General features: G+C 42.4%; 1 protein-coding gene across 1 annotated transcript; it reads left to right on the forward strand.

Moving 5' to 3' along the window:
• The first annotated feature begins 22,216 nt into the window (after positions 1-22,216).
• LOC110014056 (snRNA-activating protein complex subunit 3) lies at positions 22,217-23,765 on the forward strand. The gene is made up of 4 exons (XM_023963381.1): positions 22,217-22,321; positions 22,420-22,567; positions 22,666-22,748; positions 22,937-23,765. The coding sequence occupies exons 2-4, from the start codon at positions 22,544-22,546 to the stop codon at positions 23,250-23,252; spliced, it is 423 nt and encodes a 140-aa protein (XP_023819149.1). The 5' UTR covers positions 22,217-22,321; positions 22,420-22,543; the 3' UTR covers positions 23,253-23,765.
• Positions 23,766-24,348: the final 583 nt, after the last annotated feature.

Raw genomic sequence — 24,348 nt, forward strand, 5'->3', positions numbered from 1 at the left:
CGAGAGGTCCCTCTACACCAACTACTCAACCTGTTTACAGAATGAAAGGATGTAAGAGCTCCAACATTTTTTCCCCAAAAGTTTTCTTTATTCAGAATCCTTTTTGGGTTTCCCATTTCATTGCAGCAATAATCAAATCCAGCCATGGGGTTCCTTTGAATAAAACTCCTCTTTAAATCTTGAGAAAAGTGTTCAAAAGAACACCCAGACAGGGCCCCAGAGAAAAAGAGGAAGAAAACCATCATGTCATCTGAAAAACAACACTCAACATGCTGCATTTCTCCATACAGGAATCCGACTAAATGTAAAATGGATGGTGTCTGTTTTGCAGTACAGGGCCATCGGATTCTTCCAGATAAGATTCTGAATGTTTGAGTGCTTGAGGTGGGCTCTAGCATTTCATGCTAATCCACATTGAGAAGTTCCATGATAGAAAAGAACTGAAAGAGCCACCGTTTTCACAGAGTCAAAGCTTCACAATTAATCTGCCAATAGAAGAGAGTTGCACACACAACATACAATCATTAACAATATTAGTATTTTATCTAGCTGCAGCCTCATAAATAGACCTGCTTTCACAGTCTTCCTCATTTCCAAAAACGTTTTTTGATTAGGATTTCTCTATTACAGCAGACTATAAGGTTATGAAACTCTGCAAAGTAAATACATCTACGGGAAAATAAAATAAAATAAATTGTTGGGAGACTTCAAGAGAAAAACGATAGAGATTTTTTTTATACAAACCAAGACAAGATCAATGTCTGGAATGTATTCAAAGCCATTGTAAAAAATGAAATTGTTAATAAAAAATAAAAACCTGAAATATTAAATGAGAAAATTAAATAAATAAAAAATACCAACTCCAAGAAAATTTGGTTTACAGTTGTTAGCTGAAAATGATCATTGCAATGATGCTCCAACATGTAATTATTAAAAAATGTATTTTTGTTATAGGAGATGATTGATCAAAATAAAAACGGTTTAAAAGCTATGTGGAAATGTTTGCTTTTAAAGTACACAGGATGTCTTTTTTGCCATTCTCATTTCTTAAAGAACAGAGGTGTTTGATAACTAAAATAAAAATAGCTTACAGCCCCTCACAACCACAACTTAATATTACCGGTGCAACAAGTATATTATGGGCAATATAGGAGCTATCCAGCCGTACCGTTTTAGCCTGATGCCAGCTCAGACGAGGAAATCAAAGATCCCAGCCAGCAATGTCACGTGGGCCCCAACTGGGAAAAAGGTGGGCTATGTGGGTACTGACTGGGCATGGGTTTATTTTGGGTAAACTTTGAAGGCCCCATTAGGGTTTAGCCTACATTGGCCCCACATTGGCCCCCCACATGGGTTACCTGTTAGGGCCCTACAAAGGATCCATGTGGGCTAGAACCCATGTAGGTCAGCCAAGTAAGGCCCATATGGGTTGCATCTGGGCCATAAAGACTTGGGCTGTAACTGGGAAACTGTATGTGGGACCCAATTGGTTTGGCCCACATGAGTCCCACGCGTGGAGCCCTCATGGGCTAACCATATAGGCTTGATAAAGTGCCTGGGTGGGCGAAGAAGACCTGGTCTGTAACTGGGCCACTGTATGTAGGGCCCATGTGGTATAACTTACATGGGTCCCGTATGAGGAGCCCTCATGGGCTAACCATATAGGCCCGCCAAAGGATCTAGGTGGGTGAAGAAGACCTGGTCTGTAACTGGGCCACTGTATGTAGGACCCATGTGGTATAACTTACATTAGTCCCACATGAGGAGCCCTCATGGGCTAACCATATAGGCCTGATAAAGAGCCAGGGTGGGCAAAGAACACCTGGTCTGCAACTGGGACACTGTATGTGGGACCCATATGGTTTGGCCCACATGGATCCCACGCGTGGAGCCCTCATGGGCTAACCATATAGGCCCGATAAAAGATCTAGGTGGGTGAAGAAGACCTGGTCTGTAACTGGGACACTATATGTGGGACCCATATGGTTTGTCCCACATGAGTCACACGCGTGGAGCCCTCATGGGCTAACCATATAGGCCTGATAAAGTGCCTGGGTGGGCGAAGAAGACCTGGTCTGTAACTGGGCCACTGTATGTAGGGCCCATGTGGTATAACTTACATGGGTCCCGCATGAGGAGCCCTCATGGGCTAACCATATAGGCCCGCCAAAGGATCTAGGTGGGTGAAGACGACCTGGTCTGTAACTGGGCCACTGTATGTAGGACCCATGTGGTATAACTTACATTGGTCCCACATGAGGAGCCCTCATGGGCTAACCATATAGGCCTGATAAAGAGCCAGGGTGGGCAAAGAACACCTGGTCTGCAACTGGGACACTGTATGTGGGACCCATATGGTTTGGCCCACATGAATCCCACGCGTGGAGCCCTCATGGGCTAACCATATAGGCCCGATAAAGGATCTAGGTGGGTGAAGAAGAACTGGTCTGTAACTGGGACACTGTATGTGGGACCCATGTGGTATAACTTACATGGGTCCCACATGTGGAGCCCTCATGGGCTAACCAAATAGGCTCAATAAAGGATCTAGGTGGGCGAAGAAGACCTGGTCTGTAACTGGGCTACTGTATGTAGGACCCATGTGGTATAACTTACATGGGTTCAACATGAGGAGCCCTCATGGGCTAACCAAATAGGCTCAATAAAGGATCTAGGTGGGTGAAGAAGACCTGGTCTGTAACTGGGCCACTGTATGTAGGACCCACATGGTTTGCTATAAATGAGTACCACATTAAGAGTGCTAATGGGTTAACCATATAGGCAGGTATTTTAAAAGGTTATTTTTGTATTCTGTTACTAGACATATGCTTAAAATCCAAGAAGATGAGTAAAATGACAGAACCCCTGAAGACTCTTTCCAAATTGAATATGAATCACAGCTTTTCTAATTCTGATCAGTCCGGATGTTAACATTGGCTAAATTGATGAACCACAAATAGACGTACATTTTAATGTTTTACCATGTTTTACCCAGAGCAACCTGCATTTGCAATATTGGACAATTATGACATTTATTTTTTACTGTCCAGAGTTTTGGTAGTTTGTAGAGGAGGTGCTGAGATTTTGAGGATGGAGCAAGTCGCAATTAGATACAAGTAGGGTGACCACTTGTCCCACTTTTGGCACCATACAATCATGTAGTCTTCTGTCTGGCATTCCTATTTATTAAAAATATTTACTTTTTTCAATGGTGCTCAGTGGATCTAACACAGATTCAAGTTTTTAACAACACAGTTTAAAATGAAGTGGTAACTTTGTTTGAACATAACACATTTGTTGTGTTCCTGTCCTATTCAGTACAAGCCTGGCTTCAAGGTTCAAGATTTTTTTATTGGCCATGTATGCATGTGCAAAGGTGCAAAGGTCTCAAGGTAACGTTTTGAAAAAGAAGAATCATTGTAAAAGTTTAAACAATAAGATCAAAGAAATATTCAATCTGGTAAATGTACATAAGCATACAAGAGAGCTAGAGAGTGCAAGAACAAAAGAATAGAGGGAGATATACACTAATTTGGAGCACATTTTTTAATTACAGCAGTCCAGTGTAGGTACCAAAACTATTCGGCCTGCAATTACCTTTTGGGATCCTTTCAACTGAGGTTAACGTCACACTACGGTAACCCCACTTGGACAAACTACGTTGCGTCAAGATCTGCTCAAGCTCTATAATATTCATTTTATGTTTCCTTTTGTAACCTAAAGTTATTTTCCTTCATAAGTTGTGTGTGACATTATTCTTTGTAATGTTTAAAGAGAGGTTTTGCCACAACCCACTTTGTAAAAAGATCTGTGGCTGTTAGAATGTACCTGCTGCTCCACAAAGAGAACCGTGTCTCTGAGCAGAGCAGCTGGAGTCTCATAACTTTGTTTTTGCAGGCAGGGAAGGTGCAAGTTTAAAAGATAATGTTGCTCTGTCAGATCTCTGTATGTTCACAGGGCCCCTCATTATATCTTCTTCTATGGTAGTATGGGGCGGCCGTGGTGCAGCGGTAGGTTGTTGACCTCTGATCGGAAGATTTCAGATTTTGCATTGCCCCGCTCATGTGTCGAAGTGTCCTTGGGCAAGACACTGAACCCCACCGTAACTCTGTTTTTTAAGGTTGACGCCAGTGTTCGGCAGCGGAGCCACCACCAGTCTGTGAATGTGTGTGTGAAAGGGTGAATGGAACTGTGACTGTAAAGCACTTTGGGCCTTCAAGGAAGGTAGAAAAGCTCTGTATCCGTGTATGACATTTACCATTTACCAGTATTGTAATTTGTCCTATCACATTCTGACACGTCACCGGACCAACGGACAGCCAATCAAAAAAATGTGACGTCAGTATTAGTCCCAGGACCCTGAAGGACCTCAAACGGTAATTGCAGGCTGAATAGTTTTGGTACCTACACCTACCATACCCTACCTTAAATTCTAAAACACAGAAAACTAATGCTATATACAGTATGTTTTGTGAAACATAGCAGTTTTTAACCTTTTTTAATCCACCCAGTTTTAGTGCATACAAAATGAACCAAGACTTTTATTCCCTGTAACTTGCAATCAACAAACAACACAGATTTAATCTCAGGGCCCTGCAGAAGGGCACTTGCAACTCATCAGTGGGCTCAGGCCAGCGGAATAAGAATTGCAGGCAATTAGATTGCAGATTACAAGACATTAGACATTTATTTGGTCTTTGGTTGCATTTCAATTATTAATTTTTGACATTAGTTTAACTGTGGCTGGCTAGCTGTGGAAAAGGTGAATGTGTCATGATGCTGTCCTCTGCGCTGTGTCTCACGCTTTACAGTGTTTCTGTCTTAACAGAGTGAGCTGGGTCAGGTGAATATCTAATAATTCCCTTAGTTCATCTAATTTAGTGCATGCAATTTTAATTAATTTTTTTGGAATTATGTTTGAAAGTGTTTAAATGTGAAATTGGTTGGAACACAGCAGAATATTCCCCTTTGTAGTAACACCTTTGTGTAACAAGTGTTAAGTTTATTAGTTTAATTCCACCAAATCCATGGTAAACTGCCGTTTTCATACATTTGCACCAGAGTATTTCATCTGTCTGAGGGTACTTGAACTCACCACGAGCACGCTAGCAGGTGCTAATGAGCATGCGCATTTAAAAAAATCACACAGAAGAAACTCCAGACAGCATTCTGAATTTGTATTTTCTGTTAACCAGGTACAGATTAAGAGTGGGTTCAGATGGTAGAGCTTTTTCTGTCTAAGAAAGAATTTCCAGTTCAACAACAGAAAACTGAAGTTTTAACTAAGTTGTTGGGAAAAGCTAGAGATGTAGTGACAGTGACTTTACGTAATCTTCCATTGACTGACGACTCTCAAACACCTGCTGTTATATTCGACTTATTAAAGCAGCACTTTGGTGAGCTAGCCTACTCTGCTATGCCCATGGCTGACTTTTATGACACCAAGCCACTCCCCACCGAAAGTGTGATGGACTACTGGATCAGGCTGAACAAGGCCATCGACGTTGCTGATGAATGCCTGCGGAGACAAGGTAGAAGTGTGGTGGACCCAGGCAGGGAGGTGTCTATGATGTTCATTAAGTATTGCCCAGACCCAGTCCTTGCAAACAGGCTGAGTTTTAAATCTGCAGAAGAATGGACAACTAGTGAGGTTCAGGAGCGTATCACCATGTTCCAGCGGGAGAGTCGGGCTAGAAACCGCCAGTTCTCCACCTCGCCAAGGGTTGTGACTAGTTACCCCCAATCTGCAGCTGCTGGTGAACATGCATGTGGACCAACAGAAAAAGCAAACATAACTTCCAGTGCTCAACTGTCAAGCATGCAGGCTCTGCAGCAGTCAGTCCCTTTGCTGCCGTCATCTGCCCCACCCACACCACAGTTTTCTTCTGACCCAACAATGAATGCTTCTACCCCTGTCTTGAACCAATCTTTGCATTTGGAGGGTGTACGCTCTCTGACACGGTTATTGGACTGTTTGGTCGCTCACCACACTCCAGCATCATCAGGTTCAGGTCAGCATGCAGCCCCTGATCGCTTTCCAAGATCCTGCAAAATATGCGGTGATGCGGCTCACTCGACTCTTTCACACTGTAGAAGAAACAATCTTTGTCTGGCATGCTTCTCTCCTGGACACTGGAAAAAGAACTGCCCAAGACGGAACCAACTGCCTTTACAGAACCGTACTCAGACCTGTGCTAACCAGACCCAGCCTTCGGGAAACTAGGACACTCACGCTCGGAGAGGGGCAGTGTGAGTGATGAACCAAAAACCCTCATTGCTGAAACAGATCTTGAGCTTGTCTATGTCAACGCATGCTCCATCGCTCCAGAGGGATACCAAGTTGTAGTTCAAAAGACAACAGAAGTTCCAGCCTTTAGCGAGTTATTCTATGCCCAGGTTCAGGTTGACAATGTTGAACTGAGAGGCATGATTGATTCAGGGTCTATGGCTTGCACAGTGAGTGAAGGAGCAGTACACAAACTGTTGGAGGCAGGAGCAAAGATTGGAGATCCAAAGTCGGCAGAGCAAGTTCTTCTGGTCGGTTGTGGCGGTAAGCAGACTCATCCAAGGTGTATATATGACTTTACGCTCACTATCTATGGGATGAGGTGCATTGTTCCTGTCTTGGTTGTTCCTGGCCAGAGAGATGACCTCATTATTGGTTCAAACGTTCTGAAGAAGTTGATGAGTGTTCTTAAGAATGACAGTGGGTTTTGGAAACATGTTTCCAACGACTGCAAACACTCTCTTCCTGAATATGAACATTTCCTTGACATGATGTCCTGTTCAGTGAGATGGAGGGGGGCGGACGCTCCTTCCCTCATTGGAACAGTAAGGTTGCCTCGTGCAGTTACTCTTCTTCCACAAAAGGAACATTTGGTGTGGGGGAAACTCCCAACCTTCTCTCCTGTTTCACCAGGCAGCACCATCCTGGTAGAGCCCTGCTCTTCTAGAGCCAGACCCAGGAACATGTTGGTGGGACGTCTCGTCACCTCCATGTATGGGGACAGATGGGTTCCTTTGAAGATTACCAACCCTCTTACCAGACCGGTCATTCTCAGACGAAATTCCAAAGTTGCTGATGTCTCGACATGTGTTGCCATTGAGGATTTCAGCCTGAGCCAGAATCATTGCACCAGTGAGGTTCGAGATTCAGAATCCCAACCTAGGCCATCTGTCTCACAAAATGACCTTAAAGCCAAGCTGAATGAACTGGGATTGAGTGAGCTTGACATCGACTCCTGTCAGGCTAGCTCTCGCTCAAAGGAGAAACTCGTGGAACTGATAGAGCAGTATGAAGACATCTTCTCGCGTCACCCCCTGGATTGTGGTGAGGCAGAGGGTTTTGTTCATCGCATCCACCTGACGGACGAACGACCCTTTCGCATGCCATATCGCAGGGTGCCTCCAGCTCATTACCAAAAGCTACGTCAGGTCCTGACAGATATGGAAGAGAAGGGAATCATCCGCAAATCAGTTAGCGAATATGCATCTCCTCTGGTTATGGTCTGGAAGAAAGATGGAAACGTACGTATCTGTACGGATTTCAGATGGTTGAACGCACGGACACTAAAGGATGCACACCCGCTCCCTCACCAGGCTGACTGTCTAGCAGCTCTAGGCGGCAATACGTTTTTTAGCACAATGGACCTGACATCAGGGTTTTATAACATCCCCATGTGTGAAGAAGACAAGCACTACACCGCTTTCACTACCCCTGTTGGGCTGTACGAGTACAACAGAATGCCCCAAGGACTCTGTAATAGCCCTGCATCATTCATGCGCATGATGTTGAATATCTTTGGAGACCTCAACTTTACCAGTCTACTCTGTTATTTAGATGATCTGCTAGTTTTTGCTCCAACTGAGGAAGAAGCTCTTCAAAGACTGCATGTTGTTTTCCAGAAGCTGAGGGATAACCATCTCAAGCTGAGTCCAAAGAAATGCCATCTTCTGCGCAGGTCTGTCAAATTCTTGGGACATTTTATTGACCAAGAGGGAGTATCTGTGGATCCTTCCAGAGTGGCTATGATCTCCAACATGCCCAAAGAGTCTCTGATGGATGTTGATGGTTCTACCCCCTCCGTAAAAAAACTGAAGTCCTTCTTAGGGATGGTGTTTTTTTATCAGAGTTTCATCCCTCGGTGTTCAGCTATTGCAAAACCTCTGTTCGCTCTCACGGCTGGACAGAAGCGGAAGAGCAAACACCCTCAAATGAGAAGAGGAGTCGGGACATTCAGGAAATTGACTGAAGCGGACTGGACTCCAGCTTGTGATGAGGCTTTTGAGAAGCTAAAGAGTGCTCTCTTGAACTGTGCTGTGATGGCCCACCCAGATTTCAACAGGCCCTTTATTCTCTCTGTTGATGCATCCTTAGACGGCCTTGGTGCAGTTTATCTCAGCTCCCTGTTGGTGAAGATAAAGCCCGTCCAGTTGCATTTGCTAGTAAAACCTTAAGCAAATCGCAACAACGATACCCTGCTCACAGACTCGAGTTCATGGCCCTGAAGTGGAGCATCACAGAGAAATTCAGTCACTGGCTTAAGGGGCACAAATTCACAGTATGGACCGATAACAATCCTTTGGTCCACGTGCTCACCAAACCAAAGTTGGATGCTTACGAACAACGGTGGGTGGCGAAGCTTTCAGCCTACGACTTTGACCTGAAATACATCCCAGGTCCTAAAAATGTTGTGGCTGATGCTTTAAGCCGTGAACCTTGTGCCTCACCCGTCAGTGACAGACTCTTGAAGGAACCATACAGCAGATTGATCCAGGAAGCTGATGGGGCTGAGGTTAACATGGTGCAAGATGCTTTCAGACTCGGTCTCCAACATAACCAGGAAGTTCAGCTCTTGCACACCACCATCGTTCCCACCCCAAACTCAGTTCATTCTCCGGAGGTTAAGGCAGTTTTCCAGCACTATGATCACTGGCAAAGAGGTGCAGAAACTCAAGCTGTTTGTCTCCTTCAACATGTGCAATCACTGCAGCACACCGATCCTGAGCCTCTGCCGTCTTTCACCTTGAGTGAAATGGAGGACAGTCAACGACGGGATGTCACAGTCTCAAAGCTGCTGCCATTTCTCATCCGCAAAGTGCGCCCCTCGAGACGTGAAAGGTCTGGATTTAATCCCAGCCAACTAACTCTGTTGAAATCCTGGGAGAGACTCGTGGTCAGAGATGGACTTCTGTATAGGGAAACTAAAGATCCAGCAACCAAGATGAAGAGGCTCCAGTTTGTCCTACCCACTGATCTCAGGAAGAAGGCCTTGGAAGGTGTCCATGATTTAGCTGGTCATCAGGGCCAGGCTAGGACTCTCCATCTTTCTAGGCAGCGGTTCTTTTGGCCATATATGGAAAGAGACGTCTCTGAATATGTCCGGTGTTGCCCACGTTGTGTTCTTGCCAAGACTCCAGAACCAGCCGCGCGTGCTCCGCTAGAGAGCATAAGGACCACTGCTCCTATGGAGCTAGTCTGTATTGACTTTTGGTCAGCGGAGGACAAGAACAAGCGTTCTGTGGAAGTGTTAGTTGTAACCGATCACTTCACGAAGATGGCCCATGCTTTTCCTTGTCGCAACCAGTCAGTGAAACAAGTTGCCAAAAAGCTCTGGGATAATGTGTTTTGCATTTATGGCTTCCCTGAGCGCATCCATTCTGACCAGGGGGCCAATTTGAAAGCGAACTGTTGTCTGAACTCCTGCGTCTGTCAGGTGTGGCTAAGTCTCACACCACTGCCTACCACCCTATGGGCAACGGAGGAAACAGAGCGTTTCAACCGCACATTAGGCAACATGATCAGAGCACTCCCTTTAAGAACAAAGCAGGAGTGGGCTCAGCAAATCCAGACATTGACGTTTGCTTATAATGCCACTGTCCATGAGACTACAGGGTTTGCCCCTTTTTATCTAATGTTTGGTCGTGTTCCCCGTCTTCCTGTTGATATAGTGTTCCGGTCAGTTCTTCATGACTCTGATGTGACTGATTTCACCACCTATTCAGCCACACTTCTCACAAACCTTGCAGAGGCTGCAAAAGTGGCACAGCAGCACGCCGTGCATCAGCAAAAACATCAGGCAAAGGGGTACAACAAAAAAATCAAGGGTGTTGCCCTCCAGATTGGCGACAGAGTGCTCCTAGCCAATAGAGGTGAACGTGGCAAGAAGAAACTGGCTGACAAATGGGAACCTACAGTCTACACTGTTGTGGCCTGTCAACCACAAATTCATGTCTACAAAATACAGGATTCGAACGGACGCTGCAAAGTTGTCCACAGGAATCTGCTGCTTGATGTAAGCTTCCTTCCTGTTGTTGAGTCACAACATCTTGGTGTTGGAGCAACTTCGGAGGGGTGTAACACAGAAAGCGTGGATCTGAGTGACCTGAATAGCCTCCTACATGATTCTCCGGAAGAGCGGACCGCTACTTGGGTTTCGTCTGGGTGTGACAACAGCATCATCGGTGGTTCAGTGAAAACTAGTCTGGGATCAGATGCGTCTGGTTCCCACAGTGTTTTGGGGGACTTTGAAGAGGATATTACCCCTGATCTCCCACCAGTCGTTGCCGGTGCTGATGGTGACTCACCAAGAGCTATGTGACCAGTCCTCTGACTGACACTAGTCCCTTACTTGACTCATGACACAAAGAATCCAACAGTGACTATAGATCTGTACCACCAGTGAGTTCAGCCCATGTTCCAGGGTACTTTGTATCTAGAACGGGTCGCGTAGTTAAACCTGTGACCAGATTTATAGAAGTCATGATGCAGGAACCTGTGTGGGTGTGACCTACAGTTTAGTTGGGTCTTTTTCTTTTCATCTGCTGTCGATGTTTGTGTTTTATGACATTTGGTTAGTAGTTATTTTGACCAGTGTAATTAGGGATGTAGGCTGCATCTCTGTATTCTAAAAGGGTTAACGGACTTGATCAACCTGTTTACTTCTTTTAATCTGTTAAATCAGATAGTTTTTCTATACTGATTCAAGAATTTGATTCTTGCGAAATTGGTCTCTGTTTCTTTGCACGAACCTGGTTCTCTGCCGATGTGTTGTGAATATTTGTGGAATTCTAGGAGGGGTGAATGTAACGAGTGTTAAGTTATTAGTTTAATTCCACCAAATCCATGGTAAACTGCCGTTTTCATACATTTGCACCAGAGTATTTCATCTGTCTGAGGGTACTTGAACTCACCACGAGCACGCTAGCAGGTGCTAATGAACATGCGCACTTAGACTGCTGGGAGCCGTGGCTGAGGTAAGACGTGAATCGCCGAGTGTCCACCCTTATTAGTTTTATTTCTTTGTAAATTGTTCATTAGTGTGTTACACTCATAACTCACAAAGTTGGGAATCGTGTGGTGTCAATTTTACGTAATTTGTGTTGTTTTATTTATTTTTGGCTGCTCTATATCAGCAGATCTGCACTGCTTCGCGTGAACTAGTTGAGGTTCGCGCCATTTTTCTTTGATGTTTAAATTAACTTTTCTTTCTTTCTTTTTGTTCATTTTCAATTGTTAAGGGGGAAAAAAATCACACAGAAGAAACTCCAGACAGCATTCTGAATTTGTATTTTCTGTAACCAGGTACGGTGCAGTTTTCTCTTTTTATCGTGTTCTTTTTGTATTACTTTACATGCTGTGGGGGAGGTGCTAATAAGCATGAGCACTGAGACTGCTGGGAGCCGTGGCTGAGGGGGAAAAAAATCACACAGAAGAAACTCCAGACAGCATTCTGAATTTGTATTTTCTGTTAACCAGGTACAGATTAAAAGAGTTTGACTCGGCATCCAAGTGTGGTCTCTCATTCGCCTGAACACAACGCAGAGCGGAAAACTCCACCAGTTACATTTGCACTAATATGGGGCGGCCGTGGTGCAGCGGTAGGGCGGTCGACCCATGGTCGTAAGATTGCAGGTATGATTCCCGCCTTGCACGCCCATGTGTCGCCAGTGTCCTTAAGCAAGACACTGAACCCCACCTTGCCTCTGGTGGGAGGTTGGCGCCAGTGTTCGCAGCGGAGCCGCCATCAGTGTATGAATGTTTGTGTGCATGGGTGAATGGGACTGTGACTGTAAAGCGCTTTGGGCCTTTGAAAGAAGGTAGAAAGCGCTATATAAGTATACGCCATTTATCATTTAATCACAATGAGCATAAAGAGCAATTTGTTATTTTTTCTTTACTTGTGTTAGCTTACAAAAAATAGTTTAACATCTGTCATGCAAACTTACCTGACACTACTACTGAAATAAAATGTGTTCATATGCTGGATGTAGTTTTATAGAAAATTTTAAATGTAAATAAAATGACTTTTATATTGAAGTAGAAACCTGCCTTATTACAAAAACCTATTTTGACTGGTGAAAAGTAAAAAAAAAATAGTATGGACGTTTTAATTTTTTCTCGAAGGGGCAAGCAGGGTGGTTTAAGGAGTTCAAAGTGGTAAGCAGGCGTTGCTTATTGGCTGGTTGTTGCGTTTTGAATCTCCCGCTCATTTCCTGGTACGGCTTCAGTCAGTCGTCCTGTTCCTTCAACTCAAGGAGATTCTGCACTTCTGTCGCACCGTTCATCCAGGCCATTTATTGATATCAAGGTAAGATACCTTTCTGGTTTTGTGTTTCGCTTACAGCTCTAACTGGCAATGATAAATGTGGTTCATAAAAGCATGCGCAGCTCGGGAGTGTTGTTCTGTTCTGCAGTTGAATCCATCCACGTTACAGCGGCTTTTGCATTTGAAAGAAGCCGGTGTCACAAACGGGCAGACGACTAGTTTCCACGTGCAGCAGGTTTATTTGCAGACATGATGACAAGTAGTGGTGGGTCGCGTCACCGATCATCCAGCCAGTGTGTGTCGGCGTTTCACCGAGGCATCAAACTAGGAAGCGCATCCTAGTAACAGAGTTGTCAGTTGCCAGATTCGGCGGGTTTCCGTCCAGTTTAGTGGTTTTGATTTGGATCTTGCGGGGATAACTTGTTTTGGTCAGATATAATTTGGCCAGGTTTTGTGTGAAATGTTTTTAGTTCGTTTTATTTTGAAAAATGACCGGAATTTCTCGGTAAAATGAATGAATACTAATCAGTCCATCGGCGAGTTTAGATCCATAAAATGCAAAATCTTTTTCGTTTTTGCTTTTTAGTGTATTATAATGTTTATTCCTCACAAAAAGACACCCAAGCGGTATTTCGACCCATTCAAGCATTTGAGTATTCCTCTAAACTCGAGCGGGTTCTCATGAGGTGACGTGACGGACACATGAGAACGGTCCCGTTCATGAAGAGTCTGCGCTGCCGGCCCCGCCCACAGACACACACCCACTTTCTCCGATGAGCAAGAATGTTTGTCAAAAAGCGCTTTATTTTTATATTCAGAATATGCACATCCACCTTTGCAGAAGTTTGAATGTGTTTTTGTTTTCCTGGGAGAAACGCAGACACGCTGCTGAGGCCGGCTCTATCTGCCGAGATTGACGTCACACACACAGAGCGAAAGCCGGTGACTCAGAGAATGAGTCCTGTTATTTCCAGTTTGGAAAGAAACTCAGGATAATAACCGATATTTAATTTAAAAAATCATTTTGTGTGTGTGCCAAAGGTAATACTATCATATATATGGATGTTGCTTACTATTAAGGGATTAAAAATAACAGGGTATAGGCCCCTTTATTGAGTTTCTGGAAGCATTTAATAGTTTTAATTATGCTAAATATATATATATATATATATATATATATATATATATATATATATATATATCATCCTAGAGTTACTTAAATACTTGCTTCAGGGAATGGTTATTTCAGAGTTTAGTTATTTTGTCCCTTGTGTTGGTCAGGTCACCTGCAGCTTCACTCAAGTTGTCGTGACAGACTCGCCGATGTAGATTTCATGTCAGCAGTTGTAAGTTTATTCTTAAAGTAACATTTTATTATTTATATATGTAATTAAGCTGTTAACGTTTAACTACATCTTTCTATCTTGTGATATTTTCTCTATTTAAAAAGGTTGCTGTGGTTGGAGTAATTGGGGACTCTTGGACGATGCAACCAGAAGAATGATGGGCTTCCTCATGTCCAATGAGTTGGCTCTGCAATATAACCTGTTTGGACGTCATGGAGAGAATAAGTTCTGCTAGCTGTGTCTTTTTGATGTCTTCTATGGTAATTGGATTTGAATTTATTAATCTATATTCATCACTGACAAATGATTTAGTAAGTTTAATCCCAGGCTAAAATGAATACTTTGTTTTTTGTGATTTCTTTTTAGGGGCAGTGAAGAAAAATGCCAGCACCCAACCAGTCCCACTAAAGGAAGTGGAGAAGGGCCTTTCCAAATGGTTTGTTGGAGCTCGTGACAGGGAGGAAACCGAGCTATAAGGACTCAAAGAGACCTTGAATAACAAGCCGATGGAGCTTGTTCTCAGGAACCGTCAAGGATGCCATGAGTATTTTGTTTTACTGGATTTATTTATTTATTCGTCACATAATTGGCACACATTAAGGTTGTTGATATTGTACTGTACCAAGTGAAGTTGTTCTTTATTTTATTAAGTAACTGTAGTATGTTAGATCCTGTGTGTTATCTGTTAAACCCAGGGCTCCAGACTAACTTTTTTCACTAGGAGCACAGTGGCCCCTAACTGAAAATTTTAGGGGCACAACCAGCAAATTTAGGGGCGCATCCCGTAAATCAACATTCTAACCAAATCTACTAATTTCCACTGTATTACTTATAAAAACTTTAATAATAGATGCAGAAATTACAATGTGCTGTTTCAAATTCAGTGTCACATTTTATTCTGCACTTTTGAAGATGCAACAACAAGGTAAACTGACAGCACCATCGCTGTCATGACAGTACAAATACTAAACAAAACGGATGGAAATTTATCTTTGTGACACCAAATAGGTGCAGCCAAGATGCACGATAAGCGTGTTTGAGATCACCCATGTGGACTCAACGCTGCGCAGATCACCTGGTGTGTGACATATATTTTTGTTTTTGCTCCAACATCACCTGTTAATCATCACAAAAATATCGCGAGAAAGGGGTGGGATCAAGGGGCAAACCTACCCGGACACAGCTGGAAACTGAACTGACTGAAAGCTGCCCTACAGACTACAAAACAATGCATTATGGGACATGTGTCCTGATGGTTTTTGTAGTGGAGTGATTAATTAAAATAATTTAAAATACCAATTCATTAAAAAAGGCTACATACATCACAAAACATTAAAATAATCATAACATATATAATAACACAGATCATACTGAGGGGGAGAAGAATATTAAAACTAAATTGAATGTTAAGTACAACTCCAATTTCCTGTTCTCATTCAGTCTTGCTGCAGATTCCCCTTCATCTCACAGCCCCCCCGCCTGGTCTCCCCAACGATCCAGGCGAGGTGCCGGTTCATCTCAAACACGTCTATCGTTGCATTTTCCCCACGTATTTTTAGTGTGTCTAAAACTAATGTTGTTTTTGCTCGAGCGTGTTTAAAGTTCAAGCCCCGTTAGCTGTCACGCATGTAGGTGTGGGACATTTATTCTCCTCAGCTGACCCGACTCCCGCGGGAGCGATGAGCTGCCGTAATAACAGCCGCGCATAAACCGTCTGATGCGCCGCCGTAACCGTCACCAAAACCTAAACCTTCCACCGGGTCTGTGCGGCCCAGAGAAAAGTTCAGCACGGACTGCATGTATTTAGAAAATTACGAGCGAATAAATACGTTCTAAAGGAAAGTAAGGAACTCTTTCATGTGGTCCGGGGAGGGAGGGGGCTGTCGGGTTTCCTGCTTTCAAACCCTGTCATTGTCACGCCCCCAAGAGTCATATACCCCACTGTGATTGGTTGGTCAGCTCCGTGCACGACAATGAAAAAGTGTCATTCATACAAACTGGCGGGCTGCAGTAACATTAAACCTTCATATTAAGGCGGGGACCGCAAAATATCATCTTGGGGGCCGCAAATAGCCCGCGGGCCGCGAGTTTGAGATCCCTGCTGTACACTCTGGCACTGGTACACTAGCCGCAGGTCGGAAGAACGAATCAATAGTTCTCTTGCTCATAACTCAGACGGACATGATGAGGTTGTGATATTTGTCTCCGTTTCCTTCCCACAGATGTTTACGCGCGCTCGATTATCTCTAGGCCCCTCCCCCTCCACGCATTTAGCCACTCACAGTGGCTTTCCCTATTCTTCTCACACGCAGTGGCAGCCTCACAGACGGGTATCACGCGAGAGTGTACGTGCTCGCGTTTCATGAGTATGTGCGCGAGTGTGTGTCTGCCTGCGTGCGTGTGCGCTCGCGTCTCATTGATTATTTCATTGATCATTGACGTGCCCCTTCCACGTTTGATGTATAAAAAAATACGGAGGGTAGGGGAGGCAAATTTACTGGTCGCACATGTGCGACTGGATGTAAAATTCAGTCGCACACTCTCAAATTTTGGTCGCAAAATGCGACCAATTGGTCGCAGTCTGGAGCCCTGAAACCTTTGGGTGACCTTGCCATGGTCTTGTATATCGTTTTCATAATGCAGGATCAGGATAATTTATTTTCTTTTATTAAATTGAAGCATTTTAAAAAGCATTTTGTTGATGTCATTTGGAAAATTATGTTGTGAAACAGTGGGATTTTACAGAATCTTCTCATTTGGGTTTTAGGAAAGCTAGATGGAAAAGAAGACCCTATAATGGTTCACTGGTATATAGCACTGTAGGGAAACACAGCTGGGACCTCCATGGCAACACTGCACAAACCCACTCATGGCCCACATGGTGGCTTATTTAGGTCCCACATTAACCCAATATGCAATACTAATTGATGCATAAGTGGGGCCAAAATGGGTCATGGATGATTACCTGATTGGGCCCATCTTTGCCCTGTTTCAGTCATAATTCCAGCCCACAGAAGAAGAACTACGAGTTATGGTTAACTATGAGTATGGTTCTAATGCTACTTACCCACTTGGGGCCTACAGGAAACCCACTGACCAACCACTTCAAACCCATGTGGGCAAACACAGTTGGGGCCACCATGGAAACTGCGGACAAACCCACTTATAGCCCACATTATAGCCCATTTAGGTCCCACATAAAACCCATATGCAATACTGATAGACATATTAGTGGGGCCAAAATGGGTCTTGGGTACTTTTCCTAGTTGGGACCCATATGGGTCCTGTTTTAATCCCACTTCTAACCCACATGGGTGAAAATATGGGCCCAATATCAGTTTTAATGCTACTTACCCACTTGTGACCTACAGGAAACACACTCAGCCCCCACTTCAAGCCTATGTGGGCATACACAGTTGGGGCCACCACGGAAACTGCGGACAAACCCACTCATAGCCCACATTATAGCCCATTTAGGTCCCACATAAAACCCATATAAGATACTGATAGACACATTAGTGGGGCCAAAGTGGGTCTTGGGTAGTTTACCCAGTTGGGACCCATATAGGCCCTGTTTCAATCCCACTTCCAGCCCACATGGGCAAAAATATGGGCCCTACATGGGTTCTAATATTATTTTCCAACCTCGGGCCTATCTGACACCCACTCAGCACCCACTTCAAGGCTATGTGGGCATACACAGTTGGGGCCACCACGGAAACTGCGGACAAAACCATTCGGGGCCCACATTTTCTGCCCATTTTTAAACCATATGGGGCCCACTTGGCTTTGCTGGCTGGGATGTACATTATTTGTCCTCCATAAGGAGAAAAACACTACAAGAACATGTTGACAACAGTAAAACCACGATTTTCATTTAAGTGGGTCTTCACATTGACATTAAAAATGTTCAATAACACTCCATGTTATTGAATATAGCTAAAACATTTGATACATTACTTTAAATATAGCTAGTAGGTGGAACAATAATTGTAATCAAAACTCAATCCAATTTGGGTTGGATTACAATTTTCAGTTAATTAGTGTCAACCTAATACAAATTTTTGAGTTGTTTTTTTTAATTTATTTTTTTGTGGATAAATTCAATTAAGAGAGTAAAGAAAGTATTACTTTCCAAAAAATAATAAATTCTTAAGGTTCAAGAATTGGGCCCACTGTTAACTGAAATTTCCAAACATGTAAAGCTTTTTTTCACCAGTAGATGGCAGTAAAGTTTGGAGTACTGTACATACCCTTTTTTAACTCAAAACCGTTCTGTGGATCTGGAATGTAAAAGTAAATCATGTTCCTATTATTATTACAAAAACCTTCATCATAGTTTTTAAATAATAAGCTTGTTTTAATAACTGTTTTGCTGTGCTTTCTCATGTGCACGATTGTTAACACTAAATGATTATTTTATCAGTCTCCCACAAAGGAATACCAGTATATCTATCTATCTATGATATGGCTGTCAGGCTCTTTCTTACACAGCCTACGGGCATTAAAGACAGGAAAATCCACAAAGAAAAAGTAAAAGAAAGAATTTGAGTAATGTGGCTTAAATTCCTTGAGAGGCTACACACTTTTAAATGTTGCTAATTTTCATGGGAAAATTCAACAAACAGCTGTGTGGAAATTAATGACAATATGAACAACACATATTTTCAGAACCCGAAAGGATTCGTTTTACTCAAATAGTTTTGAGAAATAAATGAGTAATTTTCCTACATTACCCATAATGCCTATCGCCCGGAAAAGTCCTCTTCTTCTACGTTTTTTTCCGTCCTCTTGTTTAGAAACATGGCGGCGTCCGAGCAGTCGACGTTTCCAGACACAAACATCCCTGAATATGAATACATTGGCGTTAACACCAAACCGTTTCTCATCGGTTCTGTGCGAGACGAATGGATGACAAGACTGAGGCCCAAGGATTATTCATACCAACAAGAAGACAAAGACACATTTGAAGCTAACTTTGCAGAAGCGATGGGGATCAGTCAGTCACTGAGGAGGCTGAGCTCAGATCTGTCTGCAGGTAGACACAGCTACTTAGGAACGTTTTTTAAGTGTGTTTTTTTTTTTTGTAAATAAATATTTTTTTCATATAAATAAGTATTAAACTTGTACCTCTTAAAATAAACCAAGTTGCAGCAGTTAAAGAAAGCGAGTTGCGTTGATGCGCTTAAGCTAACAAACAGGAAGTGAATTACAAAAATGTCCTTTCAACTTAAAATTCATATTTTTAACATAATTTGACTCCATATCAAGCAACTAAATATTTAAGTTATTCATATAAAAACACTTGTGCATTCACTTTTGGATGAATACAGACAATTATTTGTAACACATTGTGAGTAATATAAAAAAATACAATTACAAATCGTTTTAAATAATTTTATAATCTTTGCCTTCTGTTGGAATTTTCTCAACAATCCAACAGGAAGTAGCTTGACTTCTATCAAAAAGCTAATAATAAGCTTGAGTTCATTCTCTTACTTTTGACGACTTTATCCCAATCAGATGTCACACTTATCTTTTTTTTTTCCAGCCTGGATTCCCTTCGTTGCCATGCTGAAGATGAGCTGCCTGATACAGAAGTTGTTCCTCCAGACTCAACACTGAAAACTCTGATGTAAAAACATCTCACTAATAGTTCTACTGTTTTAAGCTCCAATGCTGCTTGATGAAGTATCTGTTCTCTTTCCTCCAACAGACAAAGAAAAACAAGGCAAGATCACAAAGCTTCACTAAAGGTCAACAAGAACCGACATGATCTCTATGCTGATGAGCTGGTGGGTTACGTTAAAGTCATTCAAGCTAACTCGATGTTAGGGGATGAGAAAATTCACTTTTGTCCTTCTCTGTGCTCCGATTCCCTTAAATATGGGTACGGTTGTTGATTGACTTGCATGTGAAATCAATCTTAACCCCCATTTTTATCTGCCTCTACACAAGCCTGAGATTCTGCCAGTGTCTGCTGTGAAGGAAGGCAGACTGCTGAACCGTCCTCCAGTGTAGCAAATGTCAGACTTTCTATCAGTGATATGGTCATTTTGGTATTTTTTTTTGAGGGGGGAGAATAGGTAAAGAATGCCAGATGGCAACTTATGCAAGGGTAAGTCATACGTCGCTAGCAACAAAAACATTTGGAACGAAAACCCTTATTTAGCATTAGAAAAACCACCATAAAGCTGAGAACGCAGCATTTGCAGCCAGTGATTAGACTACGACTACAGCAGGAAGAAGCAGAGGTACAGTCAGCGTCTCTTGATCTTATGGCAGTGATGTGAGCAAAGCTACAATGAGGACACTTGGAGTGTTTGTGGAATACAAGTCATTTTTAAAAACCTGCAGAAATTGGAATCAGCAGATCAGCCTTGTTATAGGGTGAAGACATGTTTAAAAAAAATGTTAGTCCCATTTGTGCAAAGTGCAGGGCTCCAGACTAACTTTTTTCACTAGGAGCACAGTGGCCCCTAACTGAAAATTTTAGGGGCGCAACCAGAAAATTTAGGGGCGCATACCGTAAATCAACATTCTAACCAAATCTACTAATTTCCACTGTATTACTTATAAAAACTTTAATAATAGATGCAGAAATTACAATGTGCTGTTTCAAATTCAGTGTGACATTTTATTCTGCACTTTTGAAGATGCAACAAAACAAAAGCATCACTGTCATGACAGTACAAATGTATCTTTGTGACACCAAATAGGTGCAGCCAAGATGCACAATAAGCGTGTTTGAGATCACCCAGGTGAACTCAACGCTGCACAGATCACCTGGTGTGTGACATATATTTTTGTTTTTGCTCCAACATCAACTGTCAATCGAGAAAGGGGTGGGGCAAGGAGCAAAACTACCCGGACACAGCTGGAAACTGAACTGACTGAAAGCTGCCCTACAGACTACAAAACAATGCATTATGGGACATGTGTCCTGATGGTTTTTGTAGTGGAGTGATTAATTAAAATAATTTAAAATACCAATTCATTAAAAAAAGGCTACATACATCACAAAACATTAAAATAATCATAAAATATATAACACAGATCATACTAAGGGGGAGAAGAATATTAAAACTAAATTGAATGTTAAGGACAATTTTAATTTCCTGTCCTCCTTCAGTCTTGCTGCAGATTCGCTTTCATCTCACAGCCCCCCCCCCCCGGTCTCCCCAACGATCTAGGCGAGCCGCTGGTTCATCTCAAACACGTCTATCGTTGCATTTTCCCCACGTATTTTCAGTGTGTCTAAAACTAATGTTGTTGTTGCTCGCACGTGTTTAAAGTTCAAGCCCCGTTAGCTGTCACGCATGTAGGTGTGGGACATTTATTCTCCTCAGCTGAGGGAGCGGTGTGCTGCCGTAACAACCGCGCAGGACCGTTTTATGCGCCGCCGTAACCGTAACCAAAACCTAAACCTTCCTCCGGGTCTGTGCGGCCCAGAGAAAAGTTCAGCACGGACTGCATGTATTTAGAAAATTACGAGCGAATAAATACGTTCTAAAGGAAAGTAAGGAACTCCTTAATGTGGTCCGGGGAGGGAGCTGTCAGGTTTCCTGCTTTCAAGCCCTGTCATTGTCCCGCCCCCAAGAGTCATTTACCCCACTGTGATTGGTTGGTCAGCTTCGCGCACGACAATGAAAAAGTGTCATTCATTAAAACTGGCGGGCTGCAGTAACATTAAACCTTCATATTAAGGCGGGGACCGCAAAATATCATCTTGGGGGCCGCAAATAGCCTGCGGGCCGCGAGTTTGAGACCCCTGCTGTACACTCTGGCACTGGTACACTAGCCGCAGGTGGGAAGAACGAATCAATAGTTCGCTTGCTCATAGCTCAGACGCCTATATCAGGTTTTGATATTTGTCTCTCCGTTTCCTTCCCACAGATGTTTACGCGCACTCGATTATCTCTAGGCCCCTCCCCCTACACGCATTTTAGCCACTCACAGTGGCTGTCCCTATTCTTCTCACACGCAGTGGCCGCCTCGCACACAGGCATCACGCGAGAGTGTACGTGCTCGCGTTTCATGAGTATGTGCGCGAGTGTGTGTGTCTTCCTGCGTCCGTGTGCGCTTGCGTCTCATTAATTATTTCATTGATCATTGACGTGCCCCTTCCACGTTTAATGTATAAAAAATACGAAGGGTGGGGGAGGCAAATTTACTGGTCGCGCATGTGCGACTGGATGTAAAATTCAGTCGCACACTCTCAAATTTTGGTCGCAAAATGCGACCAATTGCTCGCAGTCTGGAGCCCTGAAGTGTGTTATTTGAGAAGAGTAACCTAAGACTCTTTTGTCTGTGTGAAACCATGAGCGTCTAATTGTTGGCCGGACACCAAAAACAGAGAGTGACCGGATTCCTGAAGGGGAAATCATTCTGACCATCAACGTCTACTACCCTGCTGTTTTTGAGAAGGTACATTTTAGTCGTCTCTGACTTACAGTCTGACAAGAAAAAAATCATTTTGTTTGGATTCCTGAGAAGCAGATCAACCATTAGTTCATCTTACACAGTTTAATTACATCAGATGACTCTGCTGATGAACCACTTTGAACCCAAAACCTCACCGAGCTCAGAGACGCTATCTGCTGCATCAGCGACTTGCAAGTGTGCGGCGACTTCAGCAGGACACCAGACATGGCTCCAGATTTCCTCTGCAAGGTGACTCGGATCTGACTTTACACCAAACTGCTGCAGTGATTGTGATACTTGAAAAGAAGCTTAACCTGAAGGTAATACTTTGACATATTCTGTTTCAGGATCATTTCAAGTCCGCCTTTTTTTTCTTTGAGGGAGTTTTCTACAATGACATGAGATTCCCAGAGTGCCAAGACATCAGTATGTATGTGTTGTCGTCACACATAAAGAAAAAAATCAAACTTTTTTTTTACTTTATTTTAAAATGAATTAAAATCAATAAAGTCTGTTAGTAGAAACGCTCCCAAAAGTGTTTAAACAAACTTCATAATGCAGAAGTGCATCATATTTAAAGCAGTTCTGTTGGTGAACTTTCTATTTATTGTGGTGCAGAACTACTATAAATTGGGCCAAATCCCATAACTTCCCACCATTCACACAAGCCAAGATGGAGGACACGCTGCTCCAGGATCTGAAGCTGAAGGTGGGCTTCCCGATGTACTGCCATCAGGGGATCTGTGAACATCTGGTCATCACAGACGTCCGGTCGGTGCTTCCAGTGCTGCTCAGCAGCCGCTTTCACTTGAAGAAGGCTCCACCTCTTTTCATTAGTAGAAGTGGCATTTCACTGCAGCTCCAGCTGATGCCAATAAAGTTGGATATGAAGATATTTCAGAATAAGAGCTTTTCTGTTGAATTTTCAAAGTAAGAATTTATGATTTATTAATCAAAGTTTTGTTCTAGTTACTTGAAAACATTAAAACTTAAAAAAAATCCCAATTTTATATAAATATTTTTCATACAATTTATCTAAAATGTAATAATTTTCTATTTTAAATTTGTAAATCAAATAGCTTTAGTTCTTTGACAGTGACACTGAGACTCAGCACCAAACCAAAGGTAGAAACACATGAACCACAGTGTGTGAAGGACTGAGGTACTCAATGATTAACAAAAATACAAACAAATTTGTCAAATGTGTAAACACGTTCTATCTGCAATTAATTTGTGGAAACTTCTCACTTGAAACCCGGCACAATACTTCTGGGTTACACCAAATTGATCACTCACATGAACCAGTTGGGTAAATCTATTGTTTTTTTTATCTTCTTATTCCTTTTATTTTGGGCAAATCTGTTGTTGACTTTTGACTTACTGTTGACTTATTATTGATATATTATTATTTATTACTATTGACTTTGATTTGATTTTATTATTATTATTTACTATTAATCCATTATTATTATTATTGACTTATATATCTATGTTGTCATTATGTATTGTTATTTACTTACTATTGAATTATTGTAGGGCTTTTCTAAATCATTTAAATTACATGTCAAAGAGGTCTAAAACTTCTACATGATGAAAAATTATTTTTAAAAATTCTCTGTAATAATTTTTTTCTTTGTTAGAAGTCCTGCAACTATGTATTTTTCATTAAAGTTTGAGCTTATAAGGCTGACTGCTTCTCTTATCTCTTAATTACGCACAACAATTGAGGTATGTATGTATATGCAGTGTTTTTCGAACTTTTTTGAGACAAGGCACACTTTATCGAAATACAAAAATCCTGCGGGACACCAGTTTTCAAAAATTGAAAAAGGAGAAACTCTATATTCTGTAATCTCACATGCATTTTGTGATAATTGTGGCAGCTGTTTCTTTTTAAAAGATTTAATAAAAGTTGAGTGAGTTTTCCGTAATAATTTTCAACTAAACTATTTGAAATGTTACCCCGGTAGATGTAATCTTTCAGATACAGTTACAAAGCAGTCATATCCGTGCAGATGGGATGTTCCGAA

The sequence above is a fragment of the Oryzias latipes genome, chromosome 1 (genome assembly GCF_002234675.1).
Source record: "Oryzias latipes chromosome 1, ASM223467v1".
Taxonomy (NCBI): Eukaryota; Metazoa; Chordata; class Actinopteri; order Beloniformes; family Adrianichthyidae; genus Oryzias; species Oryzias latipes.

What these genes read in the sequence shown, in the direction of transcription:
- LOC110014056 (XM_023963381.1), top strand. Translation starts at nt 22,544, where the DNA reads ATGGCTCCAGATTTCCTCTGCAAG. An exon ending in CTCCAGATTTCCTCTGCAAG is followed by an intron (nt 22,568 to 22,665) that starts GTGACTCGGATC and finishes ATTCTGTTTCAG; the next exon opens with GATCATTTCAAGTCCGCCTT. An exon ending in GAGTGCCAAGACATCAGTAT is followed by an intron (nt 22,749 to 22,936) that starts GTATGTGTTGTC and finishes ATTGTGGTGCAG; the next exon opens with AACTACTATAAATTGGGCCA.